At 43.2% G+C, this 18,457-nt stretch overlaps 1 protein-coding gene across 1 annotated transcript in view; it reads left to right on the forward strand.

The window, feature by feature from the left end:
- Positions 1–490: 490 nt before the first annotated feature.
- Positions 491–18,457, forward strand: part of LOC310867695 (cadherin-18-like) — a gene marked incomplete at both ends in the record, with an annotated part of 792,291 nt that continues 774,324 nt past the window's right edge. Inside the window, 1 exon segment of the mRNA XM_083777814.1 lies at positions 491–664. Within this exon segment, the coding sequence (XP_083633940.1) occupies positions 491–664 (174 nt within the window).

Below are 18,457 nucleotides of genomic sequence, written 5' to 3' on the forward strand. Positions count from 1 at the left end.
TTTTAAAATGAATGCATAAAAGAAAATTGGAGTAGCAGTAGCCTGAAATGTAAATATGGGCAGATGGCTAACTGTCTTTTCTTCTCATTACAGGTAATGAACTTCATTCCTCGGTGAGTGGGGACCCTGACTGACGCAGGCGCCTGCTTTCCGCCACGCCACGCCACGCCACGCCTGCCTGCGCCCCGGGCCGGCACACTCCCCCTACACCAACCTCCCCAGACCACCCCCCCCCCCAGCCCCACCCCCTCCCCCCAACCCCCCCTTCCCCCCTCCCCTAACGACCGATCCTCTTGTACACATCACATCTGATCTGAACCAAAAGGTCCGTCAGAGTGGCTTGGCTCCTTCCTGCCTTTGGACTTTGAACTCGACGGGGACTCAAAGCCCGCCAATGCTTACAAGGAACCGTTTGCTGCTGCCGTTCCTTTGGTTTGTCTTTCATGGAGGCTCGGTCTCCTGTACGCGGCCAGCCTTGGCGGCGGTGGCGATGAGCAGGACGGGCCGGGCGGGAAGGGAGCAACGTCCCAGGAGCCTGGTGGGGGGCCCGCCGCCGCGCAATGGGCCGCTGGCCGGGTTTCAGCGCGTCAAGCGGGGCTGGGTGTGGAACCAGTTCTTTGTGCTGGAGGAGTACATGGGGTCGGACCCACAGTACGTCGGGAAGGTAAAGAGACGCCTTATTTCTGTTCTAGTTATTTACAAGCATAGGAAAGAGTAGCCCTGGTCCAAGGCTTACAGCGAGCCTCTCTCTGACGCCTTGTGGAAGTACCTTCCTGCGTGCGCTGTTTATAAAAACATCGCACGGGAGTGTAAATATGACCAGAGGGCTGTGGAAGGGACTTCCACAAGGCGTCAGAGAGAGGCTCCCTGTAAGCCTTGGACCAGGGCTAAGGAAAGAGATGACATAAATATAACTAAAGTGCCGGGGAGAAATTGAATTGGTGGTAAATGGCGGGAGCGATGGAACATGAGGGAGATAGAAGAGTCAATAGATGGACTGTGGCGTGAGTAGAATATGGTCCGGTCTACTCCAGCACCGTCACTGCTTTTGCTTCATTGCCTTTGTAATCTCATGATAGTGTGTTTTTTTAAGTATATGTATATTTCTGTGAGTGTTTCAAAGTTATTAATGGGCTGAGGTGTGAAGGGGTAAGAAGAAAAAAAGACACTATACATGCATTTGGTTTCTTGCCAACATTTCTGTGCATTTCATTTGAATCTCCATGGCACACACGCATTGCGGTGCAGAGTGGATCGATGCATTCGATGCAATGAATTTAAATTTTATGGTCTCTTGTAAAGCTGTCAGAACATCACAGTTATGAGCCAGGGGAAGATGCTGACAGCAATAGAAGGATAAAACGCCAGACCACTGTAAGCAGAAGTGAATTTCAGACTGAAAGACTCGGATACACCTTTCTCTTTGTTCTAGGGCATAAGACGATCATTTTCTCTTTTTTTCCCCAGCACATTCATTTAGTTTTTTTCTCCCTTCTCAGCGGTGGCTTAAGACCTCGTGCGGGGTAACCTCTGCAGGGGTTTAAGGCTGTAGTTGTAATTTGGCACTCCTCGCTTACCCAGGATAATAGTAAGGCTGACTTATCAGGCCCAGTGCCGCCGCGATCGGCCCTGATGTGCTACGCACATCTTTTGTGGGAAATCTCTGAAGGCTGAAGGCGAAATGAGGGAGAAAGGCCTGCTGTCTGTGGCATTCTGAAGTCACTTAATCCCAGACTGCTGCGCCGCTTCAAGATAATTGACTGATTTCCCCCACCCATGCGAAAGGCATTTGGACATGGCCCTTTCTTAATACAATCTTAAATAGAGTAAGGTGAATAAGTAACAGAGCTAACAGGATGAGACTTGAGCAGGTAATGCGTGCATGCTAGGCGGTTGCAGGGTGTACTGTGACATTTTCTTGAGCAGGTAATGCGTGCATGCTAGGCGGTTGCAGGGTGTACTGTGACATTTTCTTGAGCAGGTAATGCGTGCATGCTAGGCGGTTGCAGGGTGTACTGTGACATTTTCTTGAGCAGGTAATGCGTGCATGCTAGGCGGTTGCAGGGTGTACTGCAGGGTTCCCCAATAGGCGGCCCGCGGGCCATTTGCGGCCCACAGAGCGCCCCCTTGTGGCCCATGAAAGAATAAAAAAAAAAAAAAAAAAAAAAAACTTTTTTTTTTTTTTTTTTTTAAGGGTCCCAGATATAAATGGCATTAAATGGGGGTCAGTAGCCTATGCATGTCAAACTGGGCATCCTTTTCAAATGGGGTCTTGCCCTGAAAATGAATTTTCAGGGCAAGACCTCGACCTCGCGCGTGCAGACTCGGCCCCCAGCCTGGTACGCTAGTCAAAATATGGCCCTTGAGGAAAATTAATTGGGGAACCCTGGTGTACTGTGACATTTTCTTGAGCAGGTAATGCGTGCATGCTAGGCGGTTGCAGGGTGTACTGTGACGTGCATGCTAGGCGGTTGCAGGGTGTACTGTGACACTTTCTCCGGGCAACGTATCAAGCAGCAGTCACGGAGGGCGCCGTAATGGTGACAGTTTTGTTTTCAGTGCACATAAATGATCTCTAATGGGCTGTGCGCCTTAGTGGAATGAATGCCCAACCCTATAATACATCAATGCCTAATTGTGGCAAGGCATTCACTCCAGAGCATAAACATGATTACCATTCATTAGTTACCAGAAAAGACTTCAGCAGCTTGCCGTGTGATGAAATGTATTTTTTCTTTTGTAGGCTATGGCCTATGGGTATACAGCCTAGGCTGCATACAGCATACATTTTGCTTCCAGGTATGGGCTCTGCATAGAGGCATCTGGACATACAGGGCTCACAACTTAACCCATTCTGAACGGGCACCCATTTTGGTGTTGGCATCATGTTATGCTTTAGCTATTGAAAAATAGCAGATCTACAAGCTCATATCGCGCCACCGAGTGGCGCGATATGAGCTTGTAGGTCTGCTATTTTTGAAAAATCGAAGAGCGACTGACATTTTTAGAATCTGATCTCAGGTCAGAATGGGTTCATCAGACCAGTGTGTGTCCGGCGGAAACCTCGTATGAATCTGATCTCAGGTCAGAATGGGTTAAAGCCAAATTTACAGCCATGTTTCCCTCTACAACAGATTTCTTCGGAATTAAATGGCCAATCTCACAAGGCGTTTCATTGTGATGTGAAGCTTGCAGATTGGCTGTTTTCTCTGATGACTACACTCGTACAATCACTGACTTGCCTGTCCCCAGACGGAAAGACTGTTGTTCGGATCCCAGCACAACTGAAAAAGATGTCGAAGTAATAAAGGAAGTTTGGTTGTATAATATACACCCTTACACCAGCGTGCCTATAGTTTCTAAAAACGTGTAACGTCACCAAAAGGGGGGACGGCGTCTGAAAAGCTAGGGACGGCCCTCTCGTGGGCTTTAACCCATTCTGAACGGGCACCCATTTTGGTGTCAGCATCATGTTATGCTTTAGCTATTTAAAAATAGCAGATCTACAAGCTCATATCGCGCCAAAGAGTGGCGCGATACGAGCTTGTAGGTCTGCTATTTTTGAAAAATCGAAGAACGACTGACATTTTTAGAATCTGATCTCAGGTCAGAATGGGTTAATCAGACCAGTGTGTGTCCAGTGGAAACCTCGTATGAATCTGATCTCAGGTCAGAATGGGTTAAATTCGAGCCCACATCACTCAGAATAGAGTGACGGTGGTACAGTATGTTTTTGTAAATATTGAGCGACAACATAGTGAACCAACACCAGGATGGATAGACAGAACGTCGAGCCCAAATACATTACAAAGACAAGGAAAATGTTGTGAACAAACACGGCTGTGCTAATAGATACTTTGTTGAACGTTATGTCTCTGCGCCCGTGCGCCGTACAGCCCAGATCCACCATTAGAGCATGAAGTATATTTTCTAGCTACTTAAAGAGAGAAGAGAACGGACGACGGACAGTCAGATGAAAGTTTCCAAGGTCCATTTTATTGCAGAGTGTAGAGTACAAAAACAGCATTGCACAGCCATGATGCTGGAGCCCCATGGACAAGCTCCTTCAGCCTGTCGGCTTCCAGAGGAACACACACTAGATACATTTCAGTAGGGTTTAAATACAACTCAAGACAGAGACATCGAAGACAAAGAGATCAAAGGGAAAATGGCAAAAGGTGGTTCCCTAACCCCCTGTCCCAAATGGTCTAAAGTGGTCACCAGGAAGAACAGTAGGCTTGCTATCAATAGGTCAGATCTTTAGGGTCCCTGTAAATTTCTCCTGCAGCTGTCCCAACTCTAGGCGTTGGTCAGAGAAGAAGTTAAGTCTCATTTGAACAGAGACAACCTAAAACAGTTATTTGAGCTATTATTAATGTGAATTGTAGTTCCATATACATCAAGCACCAGAACCAGACCGGCTTGTGGTTTACATGGAATATTTACTGAGGATGGTGAATGCATGGTGGGCATGATGATGGTTGACCTGAACAGGAAAATAAATGTATTACCAATCTGTACCAAACAAAGGCATAAACTATAGGGCATACACTAACTTGGCGAAACATGATCAAATAGACAAATACTACAAATCATAAACACCAGTAATAAATAATCATAAAGATCATGGAACAAACAATCATATAACATTACAGGAATGCATCGAATAAATAACATTACATGATCTTATCACTACTTCGTCATATAAATAGCATTACGGGATCTCAGTGCAAGAGAAGATACAGTTTAATAAACAGAGAAGAGACTTACTTATATTAACCCATTCTGACCGGGCACCCATTTTGGTGTCAGCATCATGTTATGATCTGCTATTTAAAAATAGCAGACCTACAAGCTCGTATCGCGCCACCGAGTGGCGCGATACGAGCTTGTAGGTCTGCTATTTTTTGAAAAATCGAAGAACGACTGACATTTTTAGAATCTGATCTCAGGTCAGAATGGGTTCATCAGACCAGTGTGTGTCCGGCGGAAACCTCGTATGAATCGAGGGATCTGATCTCAGGTCAGAATGGGTTAACGCATCACGGTGGACCTCTTCACCCTTCAACATTTATAAACCAAATGAGACCAAATGTTTGCTCTGAGGGTTACACCTGGGCCTTTATAGAGCGGCGCAGTCCCTCCCCCTTTCAGAACAACGAGTGGCCCAGGAAATAAATCCCAATGCATTTTTCCCATAGGCATTTCTTAAAGTATTTATTTAAAGACCGTTACGCCGCGGACAAAGCCAACTCGGATCGTGACAAATCATGACAAAGAACACAATGTTTTGGGCCGATCAAATAATTTATAAGAAGAAAAACAAAACAAATAGTGTTGTCTCCTGCCTTTATTTTCTTCTTTCTAATGATTTGAACGGCCCCAAAATATTGTGTTCATTGTCATGATTTGTCACGATCCGAGTTGGCTTTGTCCGCGGCGTAACCGTCTTTAAATAAATACTTTAAGAAATGCCTATGAGGAAAATGAACGGCGATTTCTTTTCCGGGTCTCTCGAGGGGGCGGGGGGGGCGGGGCTGCGACGCTCTATAGTCCTACCACAGGTGTGGTGAATTAGTAGCCCCACCCATCACCAAAATGAGGCAATCTCTTCCCACTCCACCCCACTCTCAGCCACAACCTTGTGTCTTGTGAAACTTATACTCTTTTGGATACGATCACTTCTTATCTGGTAAAACCCTGACTTTTGATCTGGTTCCTCAATTGAATTGATGACGGTTGGTCCGATCATGTGACGGTATAGTTCAGGGGTACTCAACTGGCGGACCGCGGTCCACGACCGGACCGCGGACCACCTCTCTGCGGACCCTAGGCAAAAAAAAAGAAAAAACAAAAAAAGCTCAGGCCAGGTCAGCCACAGTCAATTTCAATTCAATTCAGGCAGTGTTGCTGCAGCACAACTACATTGTGTGTCTTATGTTAATGGAGGGAAGAAGTTAATAATATAAATAACATCAGATGGTACATTTCTCATGTGAAATTGCTGCAAAGGCCCCCAAAATGTCCCCCAAGGGCCCCCAAAATTCTGGCGCGCGCTGTGCGCGCGCACAGTGTGATTTGGATTTGGAGTTCCACTCCGGGCCTGCACTCTGCACCCCATTATTGGTTGGGTGGAAGGGGATCTGATTTGTATAAGCTTGGCTTGACCATACTAAACGGGCATGGGACCGGACCTCGGTCTTATTCAAACAAATATTTGTGGACCTTCATAATTTCTTGTTGAGGACCCCTGGTATAGTTGGACTCGGAATGCCAAACCAAGCAGTTTCTTTCATTGTAAGTGCAGTATATAACTGCATGTTGAACTGGGTGTAGTGGAACACCATTGGTTTAACCTGGAAACCAGACAAATCTGCCACAGGAAAAAACATATCCCCGGAGAGATTGTACTGGCTCTGGTTCGAATTACATTTCGCTCACTCCAGGGTTTGTGGGTCACCAATCGGATGCCCAGTATTCAAATGAGACTTATTTTGCTGTGACATTGGATTCTGTTTGTAATCTCCCCTTGGAAACAAATCTTCCAGACTAATATCTACTCTGTGATATTAGTCTGGCCATGCCATTGCCATTGTTTATCCCATTCTGAACGGGAACCCATTTTGGTGTTGGCATCATGTTATGCTTTAGCTATTGAAAAATAGCAGATCTACAAGCTCATAGCGCGCCACCGAGTGGCGCGCTATGAGCTTGTAGATCTGCTATTTTTGAAAAATCGAAGAACGACTGACATTTTTTTTAGAATCTGATCTCAGGTCAGAATGGGTTCATCAGACCAGTGTGTGTCCAGTGGAAACCTCGTATGAATCTGATCTCAGGTCAGAATGGGTTAAGCTGTCCTTCAAGATGGACACACAGACACATCCCCTGCCTTTCAGAATAGAAAGGCAGGGGAGAGATATGAATAAATCTGTCTTATCTAACCTCTACGGTTAATAAAAAAAAGGACATTAATAAAACAACCTAAAACCATACAGGAGTAAAAGTTCACAGCAAGGCCTGGATACCATTTAATTATTTTACAGATAAATGAACAGAAAGGGGATAAAAATCAACTTCTTTCATTAAGACCAGTGGGTGTTACGGTTTGTAATTTGTTTATCCATCTGTGTTCCATGAGTTTCCGCTGTCCACTGGTCCAACGGACTCCACATTCCAGACCTGAAATGATGAGGTTAGCGATAGGATGGGATTGAAAGTGTGTGTACAGAGTTGTGTGTATGTCTGCTCGTTGGATGTGATATAAGTGTTGTTTGAGGCGTGTTTCTAGTGTGTGTCTGGTTTCTCCTATGTCGTGTTTGTGACATTGTGTGCAGGTGATGATGTAGACTATATTGGGGGTGGTCAGAGACAGGGGGTCCGTGATGGGGGAGGAAGTGTGACTATGGGGGTTGTTGATGAATTTGCGGGGTTTGAAATGGAGTGTATGTGGCTGTGGGGGCTTAGGAGGTAAGGTGGAAAATTTGGAATACACAAGGAGGTCTCCCAGGTTCCTATTCCTTCTGAGTGCAGATATTACCTGATGTGTTTGTAATGGGGGGGTAGGATTGTTGTTTAGTAGTGAAATTCTGTTTAAATTTGTGGTGTAGTGGTTGGAGTGTATGTGAAAATGTGGTTTATGAATGGGAGTAGTGTTGTAATGGTAGAGGAGCCGATGGCCTGGATGGTGGGAGAAGAAGAGTTGGAGGAGGGAAGACCTAGAGGAGAGGGTAATGTGTGGGCCCCGTCCAGGTCCGTCCCTGTCCCTGCGTTAGAGAGAGGGGCCTCTGCTCCGGGTGCCTGCTCTGAGGTGGCTGGGGAAGAAGGCTAGGATTGAGGTTAGGGTTAGAATAAGGGGTGAGAGGGTTAGAGGTAGGAGGCAGAGTGTTGGTGGAGAGTGACTGGGTGGGGGAGAGAGAGGCCAGGGCATTGCTCCTGATGGTACGTAAGAATCTTTTGCTGTACCCTCTCCTTCGGAGGACTGTGAAGAGTGTGTGTGTGTGTGTGTGTGTGGCCTGATTAAAATGTTCCCTATTGGATGAAATCCTGAAAAACCGAATGATTTGTGATTTGATGATTCCTGCAAATGTGTGCTTTGGGTGGTAGCTGTGTTTATGGAGTAGTGCGTGTGTGTCTGTGTCCTTAAAATACATTTTTGTCAGTAGTTGTTTATGTGTAGGATCTATTGTATGAAAAAATACGGTGGTGTCCAGGAAGTTAATCTCTGTTGGATGAATTATGTGTTTGATGGTTATGGAAGCATGGTGTGTGTTCAAAATCTGTAGAAATGTATCAAACTGTTGTAAGGTGTGTGGCCAGAGCCCTATGATGTCATCTAAACATCTGAAATACATGGTCGGTTGTAGTGGACACTTTGCCAAGGCCTCTCTCTCCCACTCACTCATGTTAGCATAAGCGGGTGCAAATTTCTTGCCCATAGCCGTGCCCTCTATCTGTAAGTAGTGTTTGTTATTAAATGTGAAGTCATTGCAATTGAGACTGATTTCTAAGAGTTGTAAAATGGCATTGTCTGGTCTAGTGTTGTCCGGGTGTGTCTGGAAAAGGTTTCTAACTGCCTGTAAACCAGTGGCTGTATGTATGTTAGTGTAAAGGCTGTCAATGTCTATGGTGAAAATGTAGGTGTGTGGTGGCACGGCTATGGGCTTGATCTTTTCTAAGAAATCATATGTGTCGATTAAATAACTGGCGTGTATGGTGGAGAGGGGGTTGAGGAAGTGGTCTATGTACTGTGTGTCTATGTACTGTGTGGTGGAGAGGGGGTTGAGGAAGTGGTCTATGTACTGTGTGTCTATGTACTGTGTGGTGGAGAGGGGGTTGAGGAAGTGGTCTATGTACTGTGTGTCTATGTACTGTGTGGTGGAGAGGGGGTTGAGGAAGTGGTCTATGTACTGTGTGTCTATGTACTGTGTGGTGGAGAGGGGGTTGAGGAAGTGGTCTATGTACTGTGTGTCTATGTACTGTGTGGTGGAGAGGGGGTTGAGGAAGTGGTCTATGTACTGTGCTATGTGGTAGGACTCACTGCTGCAGTCTGACACCATGGGCTGGATTTTGAACAGTTTTACAATAGGGTAATACATAAATTGCCCTCGCTCTGCGCACATTCGTATTATGAAAGGCATATCGGCCCGTGTTGAACGCACACACATATGGCATACGGCGTTCCTGAATATTTTAGCATTGTGGGAGTGTCCATATGTTAATTATTTTCGCTTTGCGCAATTTGCTATTAAGCCCCTTGACCTAAAAACACTCAGCGCATAACGATTAGACGTGGGTCTGACCACCTCATAAACGCAAAAAGCACTGTTTGATTGTGGATGTGTATGTATGTATGTATGTATGTACAGTATGACATAATTATGTATGTGTGTGTGTATATATATATATATATATATATATACTATAACATTACCAACCTCATAGAAATATATAATATTAACCAACAAATATATATATTTATACTACATCATATCACTCATAATAACTAATATTCAAAACGAATCATAATAAACAATAAACACACACAGTTGGCACCAACAATACGACTTATTTCATTACTCTCCTATGTAGCATCTTCTGATGGTAAAAAATATGTGTTAATGGATCCAAAAATATAACAGAGTGAAGCAGGCACAGACATGCACAAATTGGGCCTTGTCCTTACTTTACAATGCTACTAACGCAGAAGTGCGAGAACGTTGAGAAAGCCAAACAAAAACAGTGAAAACCAGACAACGCAACATCCCTAGGAGCCTCATCCACAGCGTTTAAAGGGTAAGACCACTTTTTTTGAGGTTTGGGTTGTGTAGTTACTTTGCCATGATGCAACTCCAAATGTGGACAAGAAATAAAAAATAACTGCTCCAGTGATTAGAAATTGATAATTCAAAATATGCTCCTCATTGACTTACATTGTAGCTAAAACAGCTCTCAAAGTCACTCTTTTAGTACGTAAACAAACACAAACAATGTTGATTCAGACAATATAGAGCATCACTAAAACTCACGTGGTTTTATTTTTTCATAAAAATGTTATCTTCCTGTTGATTTGTCCATTTTATTGGGAAGAAAACCCGGACTGGATCCGTGGATCCGGATCCAGATCTTCAAATAGTAAAATCATTATTATGAAAAAATAAATCCACATGAGTTTTGGTGATGCTCTATATTGTCTGAATCAACTTTGTTTGTGTTTGTTTTAGGGCCGGGACTAATTGCGATTAATTTAGATTAATTAACTACAGAAAAACTTATCGCGATTAACTACAGATAAATTAATCACACCTTTTTTTTCACCGCGGAACGTTTCTCACTGGGCGCTTTTCTATAGTACTGAAAACTGGAAATAATAAAAAGTCACCCCACTTTGTGTTGCCTAGAACTGGAGGTCTGACAAAAAACAGTAACAATATGAAGTAAGTACAGCTTTGTGATGTCACTGAGATGTACTTGTTACTGTTACTATTTTTATTTCAGACCTCCAGTTCTAGGCAACACAGAATGGGGTGACTTTTTATTATTATTTCCACAACAGGTATATTAATGACAGTAAAATGTTGAAAATGTGTGGTATCCTGTAGTCACTATTCATTGATTCACTGGGATACCAAAAAACATTAAAAAAAAAGGTTTCTCGCTGTTCTCGGGTTGAATATTGATATGCGATTAAAATGCGATTAATCTAGATTAATTAACTACAAAGCCTCTGATTAATTAGATTAAAAAAATTAATCGAGTCCCAGCTCTAGTTTGTTTACGTACTAAAAGAGTGACTTTGAGAGCTGTTTTAGCTACAATGTAAGTCAATGAGGAGCATATTTTGAATGATCAACAATTTCTAATCACTGGAGCAGTATTTTTTTATTTCTTGTCCCCATTTGGAGTTGCATCATGGCAAAGTAACTACACAACCCAAACCTCAAAAAAAAGTGGTCTTACCCTTTAAATAAAAGCTTTTAATGAGGCATAATACTTTCACGCACTGCCACATTTATTTGCGAATTCCAAAAAATATACATAGATACCCACCTCCGGGCCATTATATGCTCATCATCCAGAAGACTTCACATGAAGCCTCGGACAGGATTTGCCTATTTGTTATGCGGCACACGAGAGAGACCGTTTTTCTAACGCTCCGAAATTAACCCATTCTGACCGGGCACCCATTTTGGTGTCCGCATCATGTTATGCTTTAGCTATTTAAAAATAGCAGATCTACAAGCTCATATCGCGCCACCGAGTGGCGCGATACGAGCTTGTAGGTCTGCTATTTTTGAAAAATCGAAGAGCGACTGACATTTTTAGAATCTGATCTCAGGTCAGAATGGGTTCATCAGACCAGTGTGTGTCCGGCGGAAACCTCGTATGAATCTGATCTCAGGTCAGAATGGATTAATATCACGTTCCAAGAACACACCTTGTCTTTTCACACTGCGGGCGGCGATGTCAAGCTCACAGAGGTCACATCTGTACATACGAGCCGCGTGTCACCAAAGAACAGGGAGCGGGGCTGAAGGGGGACAACCGTGATGAATCTGCTGTGCTGTTATGAGTTAAATCACTGAATATACCTTTAAGCCATTCTGACCTGAGATCAGATTCTAGAAATGTCAGTCGCTCTTCGATTTTTCAAAAAATAGCAGACCTACAAGCTCGTATCGCGCCACTCGGTGGCGCGATATGAGCTTGTAGATCTGCTATTTTTCAATAGCTAAAGCATAACATGACGCCAACACCAAAATGGGTGCCCGTTCAGAATGGGTTAATGAATGCAAACAAGGCAGTCTTTCCTTTTCTTCCGCGGTACCAGAGGGAAAATATGCAGCCTCGACAGTTTAATTTATTGTGGTGTTGGGGGGGGACAAGGTACTGAAGCAATTGATACTTGAGATTTGATGTCCTCCAAAAGGATGACAGCTTTTTCATTTTTTTTTAATTGAACAGTATAATTGGCATGCTGAATTTTATATTCATATCAGTTTTATTGTTAATTTATGTACATGTTCTTGTCAAAAGGCATGTTAGGACTGCTAGGCAAGTTTCTTCACGACAACTTGACTTGTTGTGAAGTGCTTACAGTGTGTTTACAGTAGACTGGGGCTATGGTGATAGAACTTGCAAGGTCATGGCGGTTTGCACACAAACTCTGGCTCACACCTGGGACCCTGTCTAATACAATCACACCCTTGTACTGTAGTGATTTGGTTTTTATTGCCTTAACCCAATTCTGACCTGAGATCAGATTCATACGAGGTTTCCACTGGACACACACTGGGTCTGATTAACCCATTCTGACCTGAGATCGGATTCTAAAAATGTCAGTCGTTCTTCGATTATTTTTCAATAGATAAAGCATAACATGATGCTAACACCAAATTCGGTGCCCGGTCAGAATGGGTTAACCGCAGGGCAGTTTAGTGGCTAAGAGTAAGGGAAGGATGTGGCTTGTATTCCCTCTGATGCATTTCCTTACTTATACAACTGATTAATACGTATACAAACTTATTGTGTTTAAAATCAGAGTTGTGGAAGTTATAATTATATTGATAATAAGTTATACATAAAGGTATATTCAGTGATTTCACTCAAAAAACCTTAGGTTTCATTTTTGGCTGTGGGACCTAAGCCTTTCGTCCAATTAGGATAGAGAGTCAAAAACGAAACCTAAGGTTTTTTTACCCCCAGGGGTTAACTGGGGACAGGGAGGAACTCCTTATATGGCCAGCACACTCTATAGTAGGGAGGATTATCACAACAAAACAAAAAAATAAGTGATATTTGAATTAAGTGAAATCACTGAATATACCTTTAAGTAAATAAGTAAGAAAAGCTTGTTTAGTCCACTTGACCAATTTATGCAGTGCTGTGTGTGTGTGTGTGTGTGTGTGTGTGTGTGTGTGTGTGTGTGTGTGTGTGTGTGTGTGTGTGTGTGTGTGTGTGTGTGTGTGTGTGTGTGTGTGTGTGTGTGTGTGTGTGTGTGTGTGTGTGTGTGTGTGTGTGTGTGTGTGTGTGTGTGTGTGTGTGTGCCCATGCCAAATCTTCTCTGCAAACATCTTAATTTATTCTGCTGTTGATATTGACTCTTGCTTGGCATTGTATGAAGGATTGTCTATCAGTAGCAAGGAAGAAAGACCTTCTGGCATTTTACAATTTATTTAAGTCATACAAGGATTTCAAAACACGTTGTATATAATTATGTTAAACTATCTAATGCAATCCAAAAATAATAATAATATGGTGGGGGTCTTTGAGGTTAAATTAATGGTTAAAAGTTGGGCATGCTGCACAAAAAAAAGCACTACGCAACTTTTTTACATTTTACACACTGACTGTTATGTACTGTATGCCCATCTTTGCAAGGTGTTTGAAATGTATCTCCACCATTTCATAAAACGCATTCAATTTTTTTAGAAATCATTGCAGCACCACATAATGAAAACGTGTAAATGCAGAGACCCTTTTTTGTTTGTTTCCCCTCTCTTTGTTTTTTCCATTATTCAGATGAAGCAAAGGATCTCACAGCAGATCAGCAATTAACCCATTCTGAACGGGCACCCATTTTGGTGTTAGCATCATGTTATGCTTTAGCTATTGAAAAATAGCAGATCTACAAGCTCATATCGCGCCACCGAGTGGCGCGATACGAGCTTGTAGGTCTGCTATTTTTTAAAAATCGAAGAACGACTGACACTTTTAGAATCTGATCTCAGGTCAGAATGGGTTAATAATATAACTGTCAGGATGTAATAGACATTTTTAGAATCTGATCTCAGGTCAGAATGGGTTAAATCCCAGTCTGCCTTGGGGAGCAATGTAACATGGCTATATTATGCACTCAACAATTTGATCATGTTTTAGCCTTTTCCCCAGCACTAGTAATCGACAACGAATTAACTGCCATTGCTAGTTTGCCCATACAGTACATCAAGCCAAGCCTCCTTGCTCTCAATCACTGTAATAGCTTACTCTTTGCTGAGGTCAGCATCGCTTCCCCTCAGCATTTCACCCTACTGAGATATAAGCCTCTATCCCCACACACACATAATGGATATATATGGATATAAAAAAAGGTTTTATTGTGACTTAGGACGTTTTGTTACTTAGCCCATTCTGACCGGGCACCCATTTTGGTGTTGGCATCATGTCGTGCTTTAGCTATTTAAAAATAGCAGATCTACAAGCTCATATCGCGCCACCGAGTGGCGCGATACGAGCTTGTAGGTCTGCTATTTTTTTTAAATCGAAGAGCGATTGACATTTTTAGAATCTGATCTCAGGTCAGAATGGGTTCATCAGGACCAGTGTGTGTCCGGCGGAAACCTCGTATGAATCTGATCTCAGGTCAGAATGGGTTAGGACAGATGGATGCATGATTTATAAACATTATCGCCATTGCACTTAGAAGACTAAAGTGCTGATTCACACACCCAACATATTATACGTATAGATCTACTAGCCTAGAAACATTCACCGGACAGTATTTCTTAATTTTGCTTTGTTTATTTGCCATGCCACTGGTGTCTAAAGACCATTTAACCCATTCTGAACGGGAACCCATTTTGGTGCTAGCATCATGTCATGCTTTAGCTATTGAAAAATAGCAGATCTACAAGCTCATAGCGCGCCACCGAGTGGCGCGCTACGAGCTTGTAGGTCTGCTATTTTTTTTTAAATCGAAGAGAACGACTGACATTTTTTAGAATCTGATCTCAGGTCAGAATGGGTTAATCAGACCAGTGTGTGTCCAGTAGTGGAAACCTCGTATGAATCTGATCTCAGGTCAGAACGGGTTAATCATAAGCAGCACTTCCAGCCAGGCTCTATAAGGTTCCAGTCCCGTACAAAGGGTTTATATACAGTGAGTCATATACAGTGAGTCAATGTCATAATTCCTGTATTTGCGGGTTGGACGCAGCATGCTTTCCCAGACACAGCTGGTCGCAAAGAAAAAGAATCAATCCCACACTATGCTTAGCTATTCAATGACTCTTGTATTGTGATTGAAGGCTTGTGAAGATGACATTAACCACATGTTGCCTCTATATGAGTGTAGTGGAGGAGGAAGAAATGCTATGTGACAGGCAGAGCATAACCCATTCTGAACGGGCACCCATTTTGGTGTTGGCATCATGTTATGCTTTATCTATTGAAAAATAGCAGATCTACAAGCTCATATCGCGCCACCGAGTGGCGCGATACGAGCTTGTAGGTCTGCTATTTTTGAATAATCGAAGAACGACTGACATTTTTAGAATCTGATCTCAGGTCAGAATGGGTTCGTCAGACCAGTGTGTGTCCAGTGGAAACCTCGTATGAATCTGATCTCAGGTCAGATTGGGATAAGGAAAGGTAATGGGTAGTATGTATGAGGGGGCATAGGGGGAAGAAAGTGTATAAGAGCGAGATGTTGGGAGTAGCTGTGTGTGTGTGTGTGTGTGTGTGTGTGTGTGTGTGTGTGTGTGTGTGTGTGTGTGTGTGTGTGTGTGTGTGTGTGTGTGTGTGTGTGTGTGTGTGTGTGTGTGTGTGTGTGTGTGTGTGTGTGTGTGTGTGTGTGTGACTTGTGTGTGTGTGAGCGCGCACTATCACCTTCAAGGTTTTAGGATATTTTAGACTTGTTCTAAACTAATAGCAGGGGGCTAAGATTATGAATGTTGGCGTGGTGTTAGGTATGGGTATAAGTAAGGTTTTCAAATATTAGATGTATGGTTTAAAACCAAAATAATTGATAAAAGATATTTTTAATGGATTCTGTTACTATATTGGGTGTGCTAAAATAACATATTAATTATTTTGCAAAAAAGAACAACCAGAAAGGCATCGTTTTCAAGTGGCTAATATGAGCTAATAAAAGGCCTAACTGGGATTTAATATGTAAAAAATCTATCAACTATTGTGCACTTGGTAACTACTTTTTGAATGTTGGTATGGTGTTAGGTATGGGCTCATTTCTCTCTCTGGAAAGAGCAACACAAAGGAAGACTTATTCAGTCAATGGGCGAACACAGTCAGGGCGAATCAATTCAAGGCACCAAGGTTGGGACCATTGTGTTCTTAACCCATTTTGGGCGGGAACCCGTTTTGGTGTTAAGCATTACATTGTGCTTTAGCTATTGAAAAAATAGCAGATCTACAAGCTCGTAGCGCGCCACCGAGTGGCGCGCTACGAGCTTGTAGGTCTGCTATTTTTTTAAAACATCGACTGTCATTTTCAAACAGACATTTTTTTAGAATCTGATATCAGGTCAAAATGGGTTAACCAGCTTCACATAGCTACATATTATGCATTGTGAAGATTGCTGGGAGACCGATCAATTTTGTGTGGAGGTTGTTAAATGCCAAGTGTGACGCCGAGCGCCAGGAATGGAGAGGAGAAAAGTGAGGCAGCGCTGCGACTACTCGAGTGGATGTGACACGTGGAAAACATGTGACCGGTGTGCGGCTGCTGCACAGCCCAATCAACCGCCCCCCCCCCCCCCCCCCCGACCTCTAATGGAAAAGGTTGCTCATTTGAATAAAAGTCAATAAACCAGCGTTTGCGCGGTGAGGTCAACTCCAACAACTTTGTTTATCCGGCTGGCTTTCCTGGCTTTTGACAAGCAGCGGCCCATCCCTTCCATTTTTTATATTGATGGCCCCGTCCAACATCCTGGCATAGATTTATCACCGGCACGAGGGGCCACGTAATTTAACCCATTCTGACCTGAGATCAGATTTCATACGAGGTACCCCCTTAGATAGCATTTCTGTAGACTTAGATAGCATCTGATACAGACTTATAGCATGTTATGTAGACAGCACTATAATTGCATTGTATGTAGTCATAGCACGCCATAGTACATATGTATAGCATAGTAGTATATATATATAGTTTATATGTATAGTCTCATAATATAGATATTCCACTGTTACTTTCTTAGCTTACGCATGTTTTATGATAAATGCTTTTGTGATGTATTCCCATGCTTTTGTTCTTGATTATTGTAAGTCGCTCTGGATTAAGAGCGTCTGCTAGATGCCTAAATTGTAAATTGTAAATTGTTTCCACTGGACACACACTGGTCTGATTGACCCATTCTGACCTGAGATCAGATTAAAAAAAATGTCAGTCGCTCTTCGATTTTTCAAAAAATAGCAGACCTACAAGCTCGTATCGCGCCACTCGGTGGCGCGATATGAGCTTGTAGATCTGCTATTTTTATCAATAGCTAAAGCATAACATGATGCTGACACCAAAATGGGTGCCCGGTCAGAATGGGTTAATCTTTCAGCGGGAACCCATCAGTAGGTCATAAAAACCTTTTCAACAGGACTTATGCCCTGATTGATTGCCACGCCCACCAACAAAGAAAGCTTTCATCTTCATCCACGGTATGAAATCCACCAGCCCGAGCAGCGGCAGCATAACTACCCCGTGTTCCGCATCATTAAAGACAAACGGGGGGTTTTGAATGTTGTGGCATTTAGCTGTAAATACCGCTTCCAAACATGCAGGGGGCTATTAGAAATTAAATGAAATACGGGGGGAGAAAAAAATAAAAGCCTCTTTAACCCATTCTGACCAGGCACCCATTTTGGTGTCGGCATCATGTCATGCTTTAGCTATTGAAAAATAGCAGATCTACAAGCTCGTATCGCGCCACCGAGTGGCGCGATACGAGCTTGTAGGTCTGCTATTTTTTGAAAAATCGAAGAACGACTGACATTTTTTACAATCTGATCTCAGGTCAGAATGGGTTCATCAGACCAGTGTGTGTCCAGTGGAAAACCTCGTATGAATCTGATCTCAGGTCAGAATGGGTTAACCGTGCAAGTGCTTTGATGATGATGGCCACCGCTGTATAAAATGCCCCAGCGTGGTTGCGCGGAGGCAGGGTAGTTAATTAACTTTTTACTCCGGGACTCAGACGCAGGCTTGGTATCCTCCGTAACCCACCGTGTCAGTACCGCGGAGGAGGGGGCAGAACTCAGTGACCCGTGGAGCCAATCAAGGTTATTGCGAGCAGAGACCAAATGAAGTGGCAGATAATTATCCTGTTGATCTAGCCATGAAGCATGGCTAATGCAGGAGCTGGGTGTCTGTCTCACACTGCATAAGTGCACCTTCACTGATACAGAAAACTGTTTGTGTGTGTGTGTGTGTGTGTGTGTGTGTGTGTGTGTGTGTGTGTGTGTGTGTGCGTGTGTGCGCGCGCACATTATAAGTAATACTGTGTGTTTTTACGTGCGCATGTTCAGCAATTAGTCGAATCAACGTCAATGAAATTATCTCAAGAAGCCGTTACATTTTGGTTTAGGGAAATATGTTTTCGTACAGGATAAAAGACGAGAAGTTCAATGTGTATAAATTAACAACGAGCTTGCATATTATAAACAGTCTTGCAATATAGCATCCATCTCATTGCGGTGCAGAGCTCAAAATACTTCACGGTTTGCAGGC

This window comes from Protomyctophum parallelum (assembly GCF_964188405.1).
Source record: "Protomyctophum parallelum genome assembly, chromosome: 12".
NCBI lineage: Eukaryota > Metazoa > Chordata > Actinopteri > Myctophiformes > Myctophidae > Protomyctophum > Protomyctophum parallelum.